Source organism: Mustela nigripes, chromosome 17 (genome assembly GCF_022355385.1).
Source record: "Mustela nigripes isolate SB6536 chromosome 17, MUSNIG.SB6536, whole genome shotgun sequence".
Taxonomy (NCBI): Eukaryota; Metazoa; Chordata; class Mammalia; order Carnivora; family Mustelidae; genus Mustela; species Mustela nigripes.
In genome coordinates, this window is record NC_081573.1 from 33,348,784 (window position 1) to 33,365,319 (window position 16,536).

Sequence of the window (16,536 nt, forward strand, 5' to 3'; positions counted from 1 at the left end):
TGTGTGTGTGTGTGTGTGTGTGTGTGTGTGTGTGTGTGTGTGTGTGTGTGTGTGTGTTTGCGCCATGCATGTGTGCCCTGCTGTTTCTATGTGTGCAGGACCTAAGGGGACCACCACTCGTGTCCCATTCAATTCTGCTTAGTCATATGCTTTCCCGGAGAAAGAATGTTGCAACTATTGGGATTTAAGAAAAGATCTAGTTCCAGGCTGACTTTCTCAAACTCACTGCAACTTCAGTGGTTGTGATGAAGTTCTAGAACCTAAGTGAGGTTCAGTGGGCTGAGGTCCGGAGCCGATGACCAAGAAAGAATTCTTGAGACATATTTGGTGCAAAATGGTGGTTTATTAAAGCACGGGGACAGGACCCGTGGGCAGGAAGAGCGGCTGCCCCGGGTTGTGAGGGTCGGCATGTTATATACCTTGCGGTTGGGGGGATGGTGAGGGGATGGGAGGTTTCAACAGAGTTTTCACGTGTTAAGGAGGGCCTACAAGGTGCCCTTATGGCTTGATCAATGTCGTCTTTAGGTCAGGCATTAACATCAAGATAGTTGGGAGATTCTTGGTGGGGTATTATGATCCTGCTATCATTTATATTCCCTTCTACCTCAGTCTCCTCCAGTTTATGGTGGGGAGGGAGACATTAGGGCTTCAGGAACTGAGAGTTATTTGCCTCTGGAAGTTTGTGCTATTGATAAGGTAACCTCCCTGTTTAGATCTCTAGGACATCTGTAGAGCAAGGGAGATTCCTGTTCTGCAGGATTGTGATCCCTGCAAGTTAGCTATTTATCGTTCTATGGCAGTCAGGGGTACCTGAGGAACGCTACACATATGGAGGGGAGCAGGTGGAGAAGGAGTGCAAGGTGCCAGCTTTTGCTCTGTCCTCAGCCAGCCTCCTGCTCCCTCATCAGTTGGACCCATGGGCAATCTTAATCTTCCCAAACTGGTGGAAGAGATATGCCTTTCTTAAATTCAAGGGATTTCTTGCCCCCAAAGGATGGAGTAGAATTATTTGCAATGAGCATCTTTAATTTTTGCTTGTTTGTTTTGTTTTGTTTGTTTGTTTTACCGATACAGGAGCAGAATATAGCATGGAGATTTCTGGCTGTGTGATTTTGGGCAAGTTGCTTAACCTCTCTGGGCTCAGTTTTCTCCATTGCCCATAGTGAGCTGTCGGTAATAGGTGTTTGATCACGTAATAGGTGTTTCCGAAGGGTTTGAAACATCCTATTTCTATTCATTTTTGTTATTGGAGACCCAAGCAAGACTGTGGAGTTATAAGATACCTACAAAGAAAAGTAGTCTTCTTGGTTTTCAGGAGAGTAGGGTGAAGAAATGTTATGGTGCCATTAAGCAGATAAGAGTAATTTGTAATTTGCATATTTTTTCCCCTAAACTATATAGATGCCTTTCAAGTTGAGGTAGCTTTTCTCCTACAAATTGTTTTTGAACTTGACGAGGTCAAAACTCATGAATCCCAATGAACTGATACCAGACTAGCAGGACCTCTGATCTCACACTTGGAAAGAAAGAGAAGTTAGTGAGTTTCAAGTCTGTGGGCCTGGGATTGTCCCTCTCCCTGCATATTTCTGGCTGGCTACCTGCTGGGCACAGGGGAGGCTGTTCTTCCTGCCTCCTTGGGGTGCATGGGCCCACATGACCCATTTTGGCCAGTGAGCTGGGAAGGGAAGTCATGCATATCACTAGACTCAAACATTGAATTGCTGAGAGACTCTCCAGAACTTTTAATCCTTCTGGCTCGACCTCTCCAGCTTCATTACGTTGGGTAATGAAAGCGACCACTTCATTACCTTGGGTCTCAGAGTGATGAAAAGCTTCCCCTGACCTCTGTGGAAGAAACAAACCTTTGTGGTTTTAAGCCTAGGGAAAGTTCGAGATCATTGGTTATTGCAACACAAACTAGCCCATCCTGATGGATACAGCAATCGAGAAAAAGAAGTAGGTCATTACTTGCTGAGTAGGAATGACTTGTCAGTCACCTCGTGATGGTGTTAAAGGCTTGAAAACATTCCCTTAATGGGGAATAAGCAGATTGTCAGTGATTTAGCTCGCCACGCTCCCTTCTCTCTCTTTGCCCAGGGGATGGTCAATGGTGGCCGGCCAGCTGTCTGGGCTTATCTGGAATTCTCTCCCACTAGCGGTAGAAAGAAGGACTTCGTAGTTTCTCTGAGATATGCTGGTGCTTAGGAGTTCGCCTGGCTCAGATAGGCCGGTGATCGCTTCAGCAGATTCGGAAGTAAAAGGGGAGAGTATGAACATAACTGAGTGCCCGCTGTTGGCCAGCGGATATGGATCAACCAGTCCTTTGTGCACCTTGTAAGCCCAGCAGTCCGACCAGGGTAACCTGGACCTGTTGGCACAGGAGTGGGCTGCTTTTGCACACTCACAGGGACCCAGGGCGTGTTCCGTGTATTTGTTTTCCTGGAGGACTTCGGCTGGCCCTCCCTCTGGCTCTCTTGATACTGTTCCCCTGGTCTTGCTACCCACTCCCCACAGCAATGCCTTTGGCCGCACATCCTTTGCCATCTTCGAGTCAATCTTCACTCTTGTTCCTCTGAGCCATTGCACTGGCTAGTCCCCTGCCTGGAACAACGAGGCCTTCCCTAACTTCTTGGTTTCCCAAAGGCTCTCTGCTGTGGGTACTCAGGACACCTGCACCCATGATAACTCTCACACGACCTGGGCGTGCCTGCTGGCTTCATGGAGCTGCTATAAGATCCATGAGGACGAGGATGTGTACGTCTTGTTCCCCGTTGTGCTCCAGTGACTACCGTGGTCTCAGGAGACATGAAAGCAAGGAAGGGCCGGCACCCACTGCCATCTGGGTCCCATGGGCACTTTCTGACCCGATGCCCCTACTACATGGCTTTCTGATTTATGGAAAGCCATCGATCTGTGGCATGCCTGTGTGTGTGTGTGTGTGTGTGTGTGTGTGTGCTGCATTTTAAGGCACTTCCTGGCATAAAATACTGAATTGCCTCAAAGGGGTCTCAGAGACTGAACGGGGTCCTCTGTGACCAATTCTGTGTCTTTCAGTCTGTGGAGGGATGGATTAGGAGAGGCACGTGGGCCTCAGGGAGGGTAATATTTACCCTTTAACCCAGTGCTGGGTGCATTCGAGTGGCCCACCCAGAGCCCACTCCCTTCAGCTGCTTTTAGTACCGACACTTTTTTTTTTTTTAAGATTTTATTTATTTACTTGAGAAAGAGTGCAGGAGGGGCAGGCAGGGTGGGGAGCAGAGGGAGAAGCAGACGCCCTGCTGAGCCGGGAGCTTAACACAGAGCTTAATCCCAGGATGCCACCCACATGCCCACCCGGAGCATGGAACCCAGTGCAGTGCCTGAATTTACAACACTGAGATCAAGACCCAAGTCAAGATCAAGAGTCAGATGCTAGGGGGCACCTGGGTGGCTCCGTCTGTTAAACATCTGCCTTCAGCTCAGGTTATGGTATGCACCAAGGTCCTGGGATCAAGTCCTGCATTAGGCTCCTTGGTTGGGGAGCAGCCTGCTTCTCTCTCTGCCTGTGACTCCCCTTACTTGTGCTCTCTATCTCTCTCTCTCTGACAAATGAATAAAATCTTAAAAAAAAAAAAAAAAAAAAGTCAGATGCATGAGCCACCTCAGCGCCCCTCTAACTGGAGCTCTAGAGCCCCTGTGAGAGCAGGAGGAAGCCACCCCCAGGGACTAACCAGAGGTCACACCTTTACTGGGCTTCACTTCCTTCTCTGACTTCATTCCTCTGTTCTTCCCCACCTCCCGCAGGAGTGTGTCCGTAATGAACCCAACCTCAGTCAATGGAGAGAGCCTGTTCCCGTGCTTCCCAGCCTGCAGCCCACTGCGGGGTCCAGAAAAAGGAGTCCCTGGTGGGTAGTGGGAGGGTAGGAAAGTGAGAAGGACTTCAAGGAGTAGATGGGAATCAATAGAAAGAAAAGGTCCCCAAGAATTCTCTAGAGTCAACCTGATGCCAATAAAAACACCATTATTTTTGGAGCTAGATTAAGTAGTTTTCATTTCACTGGGGAAGAAAAAAGGAATGAGTCCCGATCGCTGTACGAAGCCCAGGCAGAGTAGGAAGAAGGGAGCAACCTGTATTAAGCCCCGTGGGCTCGAGGAGAAAGCCCATGCCTGCGGAAGGACAAGCCCTGGCCTGTTCTGGCCAGGGCCCAGAGGGCTGCCAAGGCACCTGCTTCTTTCTAGAAAGAGAGCAGGAACTCATTTGCCTCCAGAGGCACTTGCTTCCCAGGTCTGGACCTTGCTCAGAAGTGGCCACACCCTTCCACACCCTGGGCTCCCCGCAAGTGAGCCACAAGCTAGGTAGGACTGTGTCATGTCACAAATGGCCGAATGCTCAACTGGCCCAGCCCTGGGCTGGCTTATTTGCTGTGGGACTGGACGACAAAGCGGGGAGAGCTTCAGCCTCTTGAAGGACCCAGATCCATCAGGCTCCTTAGAAAAGGCGCCTTTCTAGACGTGCGTGCTTCCAGGATGCTGGGCTCTTGGTGCTGACCCTGGCATCGAACATACCTTCCTTGGGAGAAGAGAAGTTCCCTTGTGTCAGGAAGTTCCTCTGCCCACCCCGCCTCCAGGCAGGCTGCCAGGTTTGGAACAGGTTGCAGCAGACCTCTCATATCTAAAGGAAGGGTCCATCCTGGCACCATGAGGGGTGAGTCTTGAACTGGCCCTTGGCGGTTCAACTCTGGACTGTCCCAGTGCCGTCTGGAAACCAAAGACCTGCCGGTGAGATACTTGGATCCAGGGACAAAGGCTCCTTGGAAAGAGAGAGTTGGACTTTAGCAGTGAGTGAAAGTAATTGATTTACAGGGCTGAGGCAGGGTCCCAGGAGGAGGAGCTGAGCCCCAGACATGAGAGAGGAAGAGAGATGAGACAAGCCGGGTAAGAGGGAGACTCCATGAGAAGTGTTCACAGACTTGGCTTCGAGAACAATACCAGCCTTTTAGCCGTCCAGTCACTGAAATCAACTCCTGTATACGGGGGACCTCCCATGTACCACGATGATATGAAGCACAAGAGAGACAGGGCCTTGGTTCCGTGGCACTTAACGTTCCAGTGGGGGTGTCAGGGGGAGACGGGCAACAAGCCGCGGGTGGAAGAAGCATGTCAACGGTGTCGTTATTAGGGGCTGGGGAGGACTGCTGCAAAAAAATGAAAATAGAGCCAAGGAAGAGGTGAGGCTGCATTTTCAAGCAGGGTAGGCTTCCCTGAAAGGTGACATTTAAGCAGAGAAGGAAGGAGGTGAAGGAGTGAGTCATGCATGTATCTGGGGAAAGAATATTCCAGGCCAAAAGAACGGTCTGTGGAGCGTCCCCGGGAAGGACGTCAGGCACCGTGGAGGCTCCCCGAGGCCACAGCACCCTAAGCCAGGCAGGGCCTCGAGGCTGCTCCAGGGTCTTTGGCCTTTCCTCCAGGGTGTAGGGCAGAGTCGGGCGGGGCGTGAGCACAGGAGGTTCACGTTCCCCTGGTGACTGTGCTGAGAATAGAGCATATCCCGCAAGGATGGAGGCAGGGACTCCGCCAGGAGCCGACGTCGGGAATCCAGGGGCGGGATGGTGGGCTCCAGAGGGATTCTGAAGCGGAGCCAGGAGAGGGGCTGACAGATGGTGGCAAGGAGTAGGGCGAGAGAAAGAGGCGTCAGGATGGTGCCCAGGTTTCTGGTCCAAGTAACGGGGAAGGAAGGGTTGGGGAAGAAAGGGGGCGGGGGGTGGGGGGAGCATGTGTGGGGGCGGATGGGAATCGGGAAGTCGGCTTTGGACTTGAGGGTTCTGAGATGCTGGCTCGTCTTGTTCAGGAGGCAGCTGACATACAAGTCTGGAGCTTGCAAGAAAAAGTCAGGAGTCTTTGGCATATAGATGATATTTAAAGTTGGGAACACGGTACTATTTGCCAGATATATGCCTGAAGGCGGTGGATGTGAACCAAAACCTGCTCACCTACTTTACTGTTATTATTTCCATTTCGCAGGTGGGGAGACTGAGGCTCGGAGGGAAGTCACTTGCTCCACATCACACAACTGATTGATGGCAGAGCTGAATTCAAACCCGGGTTACCCGACCAAGAGTCATAGCTCCTAACTCCTCCCTTCCCCGGGGACGCCCCTGTTTGACCTTTGATGGCATGTCCTATATGAGAAGTGGGTATAATTTGGCTCAGGGAGGTGGGTGATCCAGAAAAGAGGAGGACATAGCAAACCAAGCTGCCCAGTAAGGGCAACCTTCAACGTTCCCAGAAGCTGAGCACCACGATCCTCAAGGTGAGACTGATCTGGAGGGATGATAGGGCTTTAAGACTGGCCAGAAGGGTTTTGAGTGGAGGGTTCAGGGACTAGAGAACCACTGATGGCTCTTTTAGGCTGTATGTAGTCAGAGCAGCCCTTGAGAAAGACCCATCCGAGGTAGGCATGCAGGAGGACCAGAGAGGAGGAAATAGGTCTGGAAGTTGTCAGTACTGTCTAGGTGGGAAGGATTCTGGTTCCCAGACAGTGGAAATGAGGAGGGGGTCAAGACGCTGAGTGCCCCCTGAAGACATTGCTGGGCAGGGTCTCTGCCTGATGCACCATGGGGCCTGAAGGTGAGAGATGAGTCAAGGGTACAATTTCAGACCAGAGAGGCAGATGGGAGGTGGAGAATGACGCCAGCCTGAACGGAAAAAAAAAAGGGGGGGGGGGAGTTGGTTGAGAGGAACTTGGTGCTGCCTTTCTTTTCTTGAACTGTGAACCACAAAGGGACAGATTTCTGCTTCTTAAGAGCCCACAGTCCGGAATGGCTAGGCTCAAAAGGAGGCCAGAGGATGGGGCGAGGTCCAAAGGGGCTGGAGAGAGAGATTTAGGAAGCATTGACCTCAAGGTCAAAGGAGGGAGAGAGGGTTGCTTGAGACAAAAACAAACCCTAGGACAGAGACCCACGCACGCTTCAGCCACTTGCCAGCCTTGTGGACCCTCGGACCAGTTTCTTAACCACTGTGGTTGGTCCCCAGTTTCCTCATCTGTAAAATGTAGACAATAATAATTCTTATCTCCTTGGGTTATTGTGAGAACAAAGTAAACTAATAGGGGTAATTGCTGAGAACCCTGCCCAACTCCGGGGTGAGAGCTTGGAAATGTTACCAAGAAAAGGAACCCACAGAAGGCTCAGGGAAGAACCCTCTCCCAAATCCCAATGGGGAGGAATGTGACAAAGAGAAAAGGTTTCTAGTGATGACAAGGAGATCATCAAACCAGCTGGAGACCAGGAAGTTTTCCCGTATCATCTCAGTTAATTTTCCCAGCAATGTCATAGGGGAGCATCTATCAACAAGCCCATTTTTCCGATGAGGACAGTGAGGATCGTAGAGTTGTTCGTGGTCACACAGTAAGGAACCCGTCGAAGAGGGACTGGGACCCAGGGCTGTGGAGAATGCTTTCAGAGCATCTGTGGGTAACCACTGTCCCTTACTGCCCTTTGTGAGGGGATGGGAAGTTCAGAGAGTGGCCATGCATGGCTGAGAGGCACCGACAAAGTGGCTTCCCCAGAATGTGAGGGCCATAGTGCTAAGAATTAAATCACCCACGAACAGAGAGGAAATGGTAGTGGGAGGTGCAGACCACACACTGGAGAAGTTTGGTCATGAACAAAAGGAGAAATAGAAGGACAGCGTGTTGAGGGAGTGGGTCAAAGAGGGTTTTACAGAAGTAGAGACCCTAGCTCATGTGGTCAGCAGAGGGGAGGGCGCCATGGGAAGGGAGCACACAAAGAGCTAGGAGGTGGGCATGAAACTAAGAGAAGGAGAACCTCCTGGGATGAAGAAGGAATGAGAGCAAAGCCACAGTCAAAGAAATCTGGGTTTGACGGAAGTCAAGAAATGGCCACAACCCACAAGGAGGTTGTAAACTAGATGGGGCAAGAGTCAATGAGTGCCTGGGTTGGACTCTTCTGCCTCATTCATGACAGGAGAATTCAGGTGTGTCTCATGATACTGAGACACTGGTGAGACACACTTGACAAAAAATAATTTGTTCTGGAGTGAAGGAGGCCCTGGGTTAGAATGTAAGCTGTGCCCAAGCTGTAGTTCAGAAATTAGTAAGTGTCCATCCATCCATCCATTCATTCATCTGCATATTCATCCATCCATCCATGTGTCCATCCATCCATCCGTCCGTCCACCCATCCATCCATCCATCCATTTACCCATCCTTCATCCATCATCCACTCATTCATTCACCCACCCATCCATCCAACCATCTACCACTTACCCATTCAATAAACATATTTTATTGAGGACCTACTGGGTGCTAAGTCCTAGAGCCGCAAGTTGGAACACAGAAGAAATCCTGTTTTCAAGGAGTTCACGGTCTTCCCTGTAAGACCCCTCAAACAAACCAGTGATCACAGTGTAATGTGAGGAGAGCAGGAGAGGGAAGCCAGGGACCTTCACAGAGGAAGGTGAGGGCTGAAGGAAGGAAGTGAGGGTTTAAGCTGTGATCTGAGGAGGGTAGGAGTGGAAGGAAGTGGGCTGTGGGGGGGCAGGAGAGAGAGTTCCAGACAGGGGGAAGAACTATACAAAGAGCCTGGCATTTTCAAGGAACTGAAAGAAGGTCCATGTGGCTAGAACAAAGAAAGGAGATAAGTGGTGGGGCTGGAGGCAGAAGTAGAGGCTGGAATGGTCAATGAGAATCTGGACTTCGTCCTAAGGGCGATGAGGAAGTATGGAAGGATTTTTGAGGAAGGGGAGAGCCTTGTTCAGATTTGCGTTTTGGAAAGACCTCGGGGCTTTAGAGAGGACGGTGGATTGGAGTGGCAAGGCTGGGGGCTAGGAGATGAGCGTGGGGCTGGGGTCCAGCAGGGAGATGGAGATGGTTGGCCATGTGGATGGTGACAACGGGATTGGTTCAAGACACATGCAGGCGGCCTGCTGAACAAGTGTTTCCCATTGACCATGGGAGGGGACGGAAAGCCCATGGTAAGGATACCCCTGTTTTACTGACCCATGGACTCAAGCAGACTGACGACCTGTGAGGGAAGGCTGACCCATCAGTGAGCCCATCAGGCCCTTGGGACAGGGCAGTGGGATGTATTTTGGGATTGGGGGCTGCAAATAACATCTGGGACCTTCACATCTTAGCCACCATAGGTAGGATAAGACAAGTCTAGCTTCAGCTGTCAGAGGACAGATTTCTGTGGACAAAATACTAGATCTTCACTGGGATGCTCCCAGCAAGTCCTTCTCCTCCTGGAGCCTCAGCTGACATGGGCTCCACCTTAGGGATTATTGTCATGTGCAGTTCCATGGCTTAGGGCTAAGTTCTTGGGGTTGTGACAACAGCATCGCTGATGCTGCCCCAGCCCACAACAGAGCCAGAGGTAGGGCAGAAGAAATTCCTCCCTCTCTTTCAGGGCGAGGTACCCAGAATCTGGCTGGCGGACCCCCTTCAAGCAATGGTGGGGGAAATATTGATCTTCTCTAGTCCTTAAGGGACTCCCCATGGCTGTGGTCTCGGTCCTGGGGCAGCAAGGGTGGCCGCTGCATGGGCAGTATGTCTGGTCAGCTTGAGTCAGAGGTGTTGAGACAAGCAGTCACTCAACCTCTGTCTCCCACTCTGGTCTAATTCCCCTTTAACTCCGTGGTCCTACTAGGCCTGCATCTGGCCTGTTTTCCCACCCAGGACCTTGCCCTTCTTCTGGCCACCCTCTCCTCTGTTGCCCTCTGTAGAACTCTGCCTCACCACTGCCTCCTCCAGGGAGCATTCCTGATTTCCCAGCCCGACCTCTGAGCTCTAGAGTCTGCACTACACCGTAAAGGTCTCTTGAGGCCCTTAGCATAGTCCCAGACTCATAGTCTCAGGACATCCCATCTGGAAGGTCCCTAGGAACCCATTTCATAGCTGGGAGACCTGAGGAGGAATGAACCAGTTAACCCCTGGCAAGGAAACCACAAAAATGTCCCTGGTCTGTGTTGCCTCCAAAGAGAGGTGGAGAGGTGGGCTCTGCACTCCAGTGCTTCTCCCCGGATTCAGGCTCCTTGTCCTTGTCCTTCGTCCCGTCCCCTCTGTCTTGGTCAAGCCTCACGGAAGGCCCCACAGTGTGCAGACACTAGGGACACACACGGTGGCAGATGTGTCCCTGTCCTCACGGACATTACGGTCTCCCTGTCACATCAGGACCGTGTCCCCCACCAGAGTTCTGCACTGCTTCTCTCATTTTTTTTTAAAGGTTTTATTTATTTACTTGACACAGACAGAGATCACAAGTAGGCAGAGCAGCAGGCAGAGAGAGAGGGGAAGCAGGCTTCCTGCTGAGCAGAGAGCCCGATGCGGGGCTCCATCCCAGGACCCTGAGATCATGACCTGAGCTGAAGGCAGAGGCTTAACCCTCTGAGCCACCCAGGTGCCCCTGCTTCTCTCATTTATCTGCACATTCCCTCCTCTGTGCCCGTGCTAAGCGCCTCCCTTCTGTGAAGTTCCCACCACTCCTTCTCTTGGTGTGAATCCTCCCAGTCACAAGGACCCGTTCACTGACCACTGCCTCCAGGAAGCCTTCCAAGGTCTCTCAGCCAGAAGGACCCTCTCTCCCTGCTCTAGGTCTGACAGCCCTTTATCTAATGTGCAAATTCCTATGTTGGGGTTGGGCCCTGTTCCTGTCCCACCACAGCCCTGGGCACAGCATGTTTGCTCCTCTGTTCCCTCCCTTGCCAGGCAACCCGCACCAGCCCAGAGCTAGTCCAGAACCTTCTGCTCTTGCTGTCACAACCAATTCCCTAGAAGGGACAGGGGAATTTGGGTCCTTCTGGAGAAAAGTTCTGAGTCTGCAGCAGAACAAGGGGGACTCAAACCCCCATCAGGGACTTTCCCAGCGGTAGGGGCTGGACAGTCTGGCTGTTAGTAAAGTTGCTTATCATCATCCTTACGGTTCCCTCTTGTCCAACAAGAGAGCATTCCGTGACCCCTGTGGCCGGTGGAGAAGCCACCGGGCGGAGGGCGTGAGGATGAGAGGGTCAGAAGACACTCCACCCATGAGGGCCAGCATCGGCAGAGACCACCTCTGCCTCTCCCAGGACCAGGCCCTCCCCAAGCACCTCAGGGTGTTTATATTTCCTCCGAGCCCAGACTCTTCTCCAGGTCAAAGCGGCATCCTCTGACTTTGCAGGATGGAGCCTGATCAGTGAGCCTCTGGGGTAGAGGTTGTCCCCACCTCGTGCAGGAAGCTGGTGCCAAAGATGACGACAGGCAGGAGGACCCCTGCTGCATGTGCAAATTACAGCCTGTTCCAGAGACAGGAAGAAGGGCCCAGCCAGACAAGCTGGGGACAAAGAACCCCTCGGGTGGTGGCTTGAGGAGTGGGTGATGTGACCCTGAGAAGCGGAGGAAAGCTGGTGTGAGATCCACTGAGAGGACCCCAGTTGGCTCGGATTGGCTGTTTTGGTGGGGCCTCTGGGACGGTCCAGACGTCCCTTGATGGGTGATGATGTGAGGCCCAGAGAGGGTCTGTGAGCTGCCCAAAGTCACACAACAAGGTGATAACAGAGGACCCTGCTCAGGAGACACCCTGCCATGGACCAGGTGTGCCTCCCCCTCCCCGACCAGGATGCAAAGTGGCACCAGCCTGCCAAGGTGGCCCTGGGGTGGGGGCAAGGGGAGGAGGAGGAGCACTGGTCTTGCCCTCCAGCACCCCTGTCCAATGCATAGCTTCTTCTCCCAGATGCCCTGCGAGGACTGGCAAGGTGGCAGAGAGCACCACCCCTCCCCCTCCATGGGTTGGGTTTCCACAGACAGCACCTGCTGCCGTTATCATCCCTGCTAATAAGATGCCACAGTGGTGTGTCAGGCTGACACAGAGCCGGCTGTGGGGAGGGGAACACGTGTGTCCCATGGTGTGGGCCCGGGTGTCGTCTGATCTCCTTGGTCACTCGGGGACAGAGCAGAGTGGGGCCTGGGGTCACCCTGCTGAGATGCTGCCACCTGGAAGTGGGCCCAGGACACTCCTCCCAGGAAGGGGCTCCTGCCACTTGGCCCAGGGGAACCCGAAGCAGACTGTTGGCCGTTTTCTCTGGTGGCTGGGGAGGGGCCCGAGGCGGGGATGCTGTGGCCCATGGTGCATGGAAAGTCTGTTCAGGGCTCACGCTGGAACCTGGCTACGTGTCCATGGCAGACTGGGCCCTCGCAGATTCTTGCCTTCTGTTCTGCAGCCCGGGGTGAGGGACCCCATGTTGGGGAGCTAGGCTTCCCAATCTACAGGGGGCCAATTTGGACTAAATGATGATTAAAACCTGCCAGGCTCTGGTCTCATGTGGTTCAGGGCCCAGCTTGGGGAAGCACCCACAGCGGAAGTCGTCTGGGCCTCAAGCCTTTCTCAGAATGAGTGGAGCTGGGGTACCCCCGGGAAGATGCCCCCATGCCTATGCAGGCTGCGGATACCCCCAAACCCAGGAGGCTGCCAGGAGCCCAGGAGCCCGTTCCAGGCCCAGGCTAGGCAGCCCCACTGGCTCCCACCCGCCTGTCTGCCACCCCCCACACCCGTACAGGACATGGTACATGAAGGAGGCTCACCGGCCTCAGGGCAGAGGCTTAACCCCTTGTAGGGGAGGCTCTTCTGTTCCGCTAATAGAGGAACTAAGAAATGTCCCTGTGAAAGGAGAAGTGTGTCACTGTCATGGCCCCCGGACACACACACTCCACCTCTGTCCCCAACGGAGTGCCCATTCTCTGGAAAGCCACAAACATTCCAGGACTAGACTTGTGCTGAATCATCTCAAAATCTTCAGACTCCACGGGTGTAGGGAAGGATGTATGGGGGAGGCGGCAGGAGGTGGGGCAGATCCCCAAAGAGGTTAAATAGGTCACCTCCATGCTTGGCGGCCATCCTCACCTCCCCCTGAGCAGAAGGACCCACACTCACAGGTCCTCTCCTGGGCTCGCAGCACCATGACCCCCTTGAAGATGCTGCTCCTGCTCACGCTCCTCCTGGGGGCTTCTCTGCAGGTCCTACATGCAGGTGAGAGCCAAGGAGATGTGGTCTGGGACAGGAGGGGGCAGGGCACCAAGATCACGGCCACAATGACCGTTGTTTATGCATTAGGGACAGCCCGGTGATTCCTCTAGGGATGGGGGAGGCTGGCAGCAGTAGGATTTTGAGGGAGGTATGAGGATGAGGAGGAGGGGTGTGTGGGGAAGATGCCACCCCAGAGCTTGGGATTGGCTCAGTGAGGAGCAAAGTGCTGGCCCTTCTCTCTCTGCAGTGACTGAGAGGCAATGACCTTGGTTGGGTTTTGACAGTGGAAAATGACCTATTCTCGGAAGCACTGGTTAGCGTCTGTTTTGCTCCCGGGTCTTTCTTGACACCGAGGGCATCAGCATGATGGCAGGAGCGCTGGTTCCCGGAGCACGTGAATAGAGGGATGTCTATCCGCAGCTGGAAGAGAAAGGTAGCTGATGTGGGAACACAGCTGGCTAGCGCCCCGCTCAGCCACGGCTCCCCAGCCTTCACCCGTGGCTCTCACTTCTGCAAAACGCAGGTCGGCGTAGCTCTCTGAATTAGTCCAGCCCAGTTAGTTATACCCTGGGGGATGGCCGGAGGACAGCTGGGGGCTTCTTAGAAAACACTCCAGCCGTGGCATTGATTAAAGCCACACATCACCAGCTGGCCTATTTGCCAGTGCTGGATACTTTTTTCTTGTGCAAGATAAGGAAGCTGAGGCCCAGGAAAGGGTCCTCGCGCCCAGGGCTCCGGTGTAGTCATCGGTGAAATACAGTAGTGGCGGAGCCTGTCTCTGGGTGCACCGTGAGGGCTGAACGAGCTCCTGCAGGCAGAGGCTCAGCCCAGAGCCTGGTCCAGAGGACATTTTTGGGTGGTTCCCCGGCTGGCATTTGAGTGTGTGCACACACAGAGGCACACACATGCAGACACACACAGCTGCGCCTACACACACAACAGTATACACGCATGGCTCCCCCAAACACACACAGAGACATGCGTGCACACATGTACACACACTCTGGGCCCCCCAGAGTACACAGAGAGACCTCACACACACAAATGTGTCCATACACACACGTGTACACACACACACACACACACACACACACTCACATACGTACCTACTCCTGCCTCCTTTCTCCATAGCACGAGGGACCAACGTGGGCCGGGAGTGCTGCCTAGAGTACTTCAAAGGAGCCATTCCTCTCAGAAGGCTCAAAAGCTGGTACAGGACCTCAAGGGAGTGTCCCAAGGAAGCCATCGTGTAAGTGTGCCCAGCCCCCTTCCCCTCCCCCACCATCTTTGCTCCTAGGAGTCTGGGAGAAGGCAGCCCCTAGGGCTACAGAAGGGGCACTGGGGAGAGGAGAGAGTGGGGCCTTCATGGCCCCCTTCCCACCCCAGCCCTGCTCCTCCTGGCGGTTCCTGCACCCCACCCTATGAGACCCGAAAAGGCCCCGGGCTTTGAGGTTTGACCTCTTCTCTAATTGATGGGGAACCAGAAGCCCCGAGAGACAGGGCAGCCCCCTGGCACACTGGTCCTCAGAGGCCACTGTGGTCACTTCCCACGGCTTGGATCTGAGCCGGGCGCCTCCTGGGCACCCCTAGTTCCTAGGCTTTCTGTGGGAGTGAGCCAGCTGAAGTGAGGGGCAGAATGTCCTGGCTCCCCGGGAGGGAGCCTTGGGAGTCAAGCGTCACTGCCGACAAACTTGATGTCCCAGATCTGTCACTGAGGTGCTGTGTGACTTCAGGCAACTTCTTGCTTCTCTTGGGGGCCTTGGGGGCCTGGTCGCTGCAGAGCAAGGGCTGTGGGAGTGATCCCAGGGCTGTGGGAGTCCTTCTTGCCCTGACACACACTGACGACTTTCTCCCTCTCCCTTTCCTGTAGGCTTATAAGTGTCCAGGACAAGCCCATCTGTTCGGACCCCAAGGACACCAGGGTGAAGAAGGCAGTCAGATATTTAAAACGCATGCACAACCCTGGGCTCCAGCAATCCTGATTTCTGCTGGGACTATTTGGAGACCTCCAGCTTCAGTGTTCACTACTCCAGCCCCAAGCTTTCTGAGTCCAGGGGAGGCCCTACACGGACAAAGGGGACACCTGCCTCCTTTTCTAGACTGGAATCATAGCAGAAATAGCCCAGATTCAAGTCTCTCTTTTTGTGAGGACCTGGGTAGCTCAATTGGTTAAGCATCTGCCTTCGGCTCTGGTCATAATCCCAGGGTCTTGGGATTGAGCTCCATATTGAGCTCCCTGCTCAGTGGGGAGCCTGCTTCTCCCTCTCCCTCGGCCTCTTCCCTCTGCTCATGTTCACTCTCTCAAGTAAATAAACATCATCTTTTTAAAATTAAAAAAAAATAATAAAGTCTCTCTCTTCATACCTTAGTCTGGGTCAGCGTGTTCTGCCCACCCAGCCTGTCACAGTGGAAGAACATCTGGTCCTGTCATGTGCTGTCCAGGCCATAAAGGGAAACTGAGGCTGAGAGGGGTGCATGGCCACTGCAGAGCACATGTGAGGGGCAAGAGAAGGTCCTGGTGAGAGAGGCCCCGGCCGGGGAGGTGAGGGTGTCTGTGGGATGAGCCCAGCCTCCAGGAGGCCTTCCCCAAGAAGCTGCCCATCCGGCTGTCTCTCCTGCTCTGATTCCTCCTGCTCTTAGGGACTGCAGGGCAGCCCGCTGTGATGGGGTTGTTTTCCCAGATGATTGCTGTGTGGGTATGTCAGTCCTGGCTCCTCCGTTAGACGGGAGCTCCATGAACCACCCTGAGCACCCCACAGCCTAAGTCCTAAGACAGATGGGGGACGGAGATTTTACGGACTCCCTCCTCCCAGGCCCCTCTGAGCAAGGCCCCCCTCAGGGCCTGAGCCATAGTGTGCTGGGTGTGGGGGGAAGCAGGGTTTTTGGATTCTAGTTCTATCTCATTCTTCTGACCAGCCATGGCCTTGTGGCTTCTTTTTCTGGGACACAGTCTAGGGACAACGGTGCGGGGGTGGGGGTGGGATCCTTCTCTTCCTAGGATTCTGTAATTCACGGTCTGGGAAGGCTGCAATTAGGAGTGATTTTCAGGTAAAGTTTTGCCTCCTGTTGCCCCCTTGTGGCCAGTCATCTTATTACAGGCCAGATGACAGACCCAAGCTCACTTACAGTAGAAGCAGGAATAAAACAGGACAAACAACAATAATAATGAGGCTGATGATAATGAACTGGCTTCTCTGTGACCCCAGGGTCTCCTGGATCGCAGCTGGGCTCTTCCCTGGCTCTGAACCCGAGGCGTATCCCTCCAACAACTGCCTTGGACGCAGAATCCTGTTGGCAGCGGGGCTCTGAGTTCTGGATCCACTGTGTGGGGGCGGGGGGGGGATGGGAGGGAAGATGATTTCCAAATAGAGGGAAGCAAGACGGAGCCCCTGTGACAGCAAAGGAGAACAAGGGCGGGGGCCCAGATCCCTCACCCTTGCAGTTTGGAGCTTAAAGACACTCAAGAGGACACGCATTTCATCCATGTGCATAGCATTTTAAAAGAAGCATGACCTCTTTGAGTGAAATCCTTCCTCAG

At 53.6% G+C, this 16,536-nt stretch overlaps 1 protein-coding gene across 1 annotated transcript; it reads left to right on the top strand.

The window, feature by feature from the left end:
- Positions 1-12,823: 12,823 nt before the first annotated feature.
- CCL17 (C-C motif chemokine ligand 17) lies at positions 12,824-15,325 on the top strand. The gene is made up of 3 exons (XM_059382469.1): positions 12,824-13,001; positions 14,130-14,247; positions 14,869-15,325. Exons 1-3 carry the CDS (start codon positions 12,932-12,934, stop codon positions 14,978-14,980), a joined length of 300 nt encoding a protein of 99 aa, XP_059238452.1. The 5' UTR covers positions 12,824-12,931; the 3' UTR covers positions 14,981-15,325.
- Positions 15,326-16,536: the final 1,211 nt, after the last annotated feature.

Bases quoted from the DNA above. Each gene is read 5' to 3' on its own strand.
- CCL17 (XM_059382469.1), top strand. From the start codon at position 12,932: ATGACCCCCTTGAAGATGCTGCTCCTGCTCACGCTCCTCCTGGGGGCT. The intron at 13,002-14,129 runs GTGAGAGCCAAG...CTTTCTCCATAG, and splicing joins TCTGCAGGTCCTACATGCAG to CACGAGGGACCAACGTGGGC. The intron at 14,248-14,868 runs GTAAGTGTGCCC...CCTTTCCTGTAG, and splicing joins TGTCCCAAGGAAGCCATCGT to GCTTATAAGTGTCCAGGACA.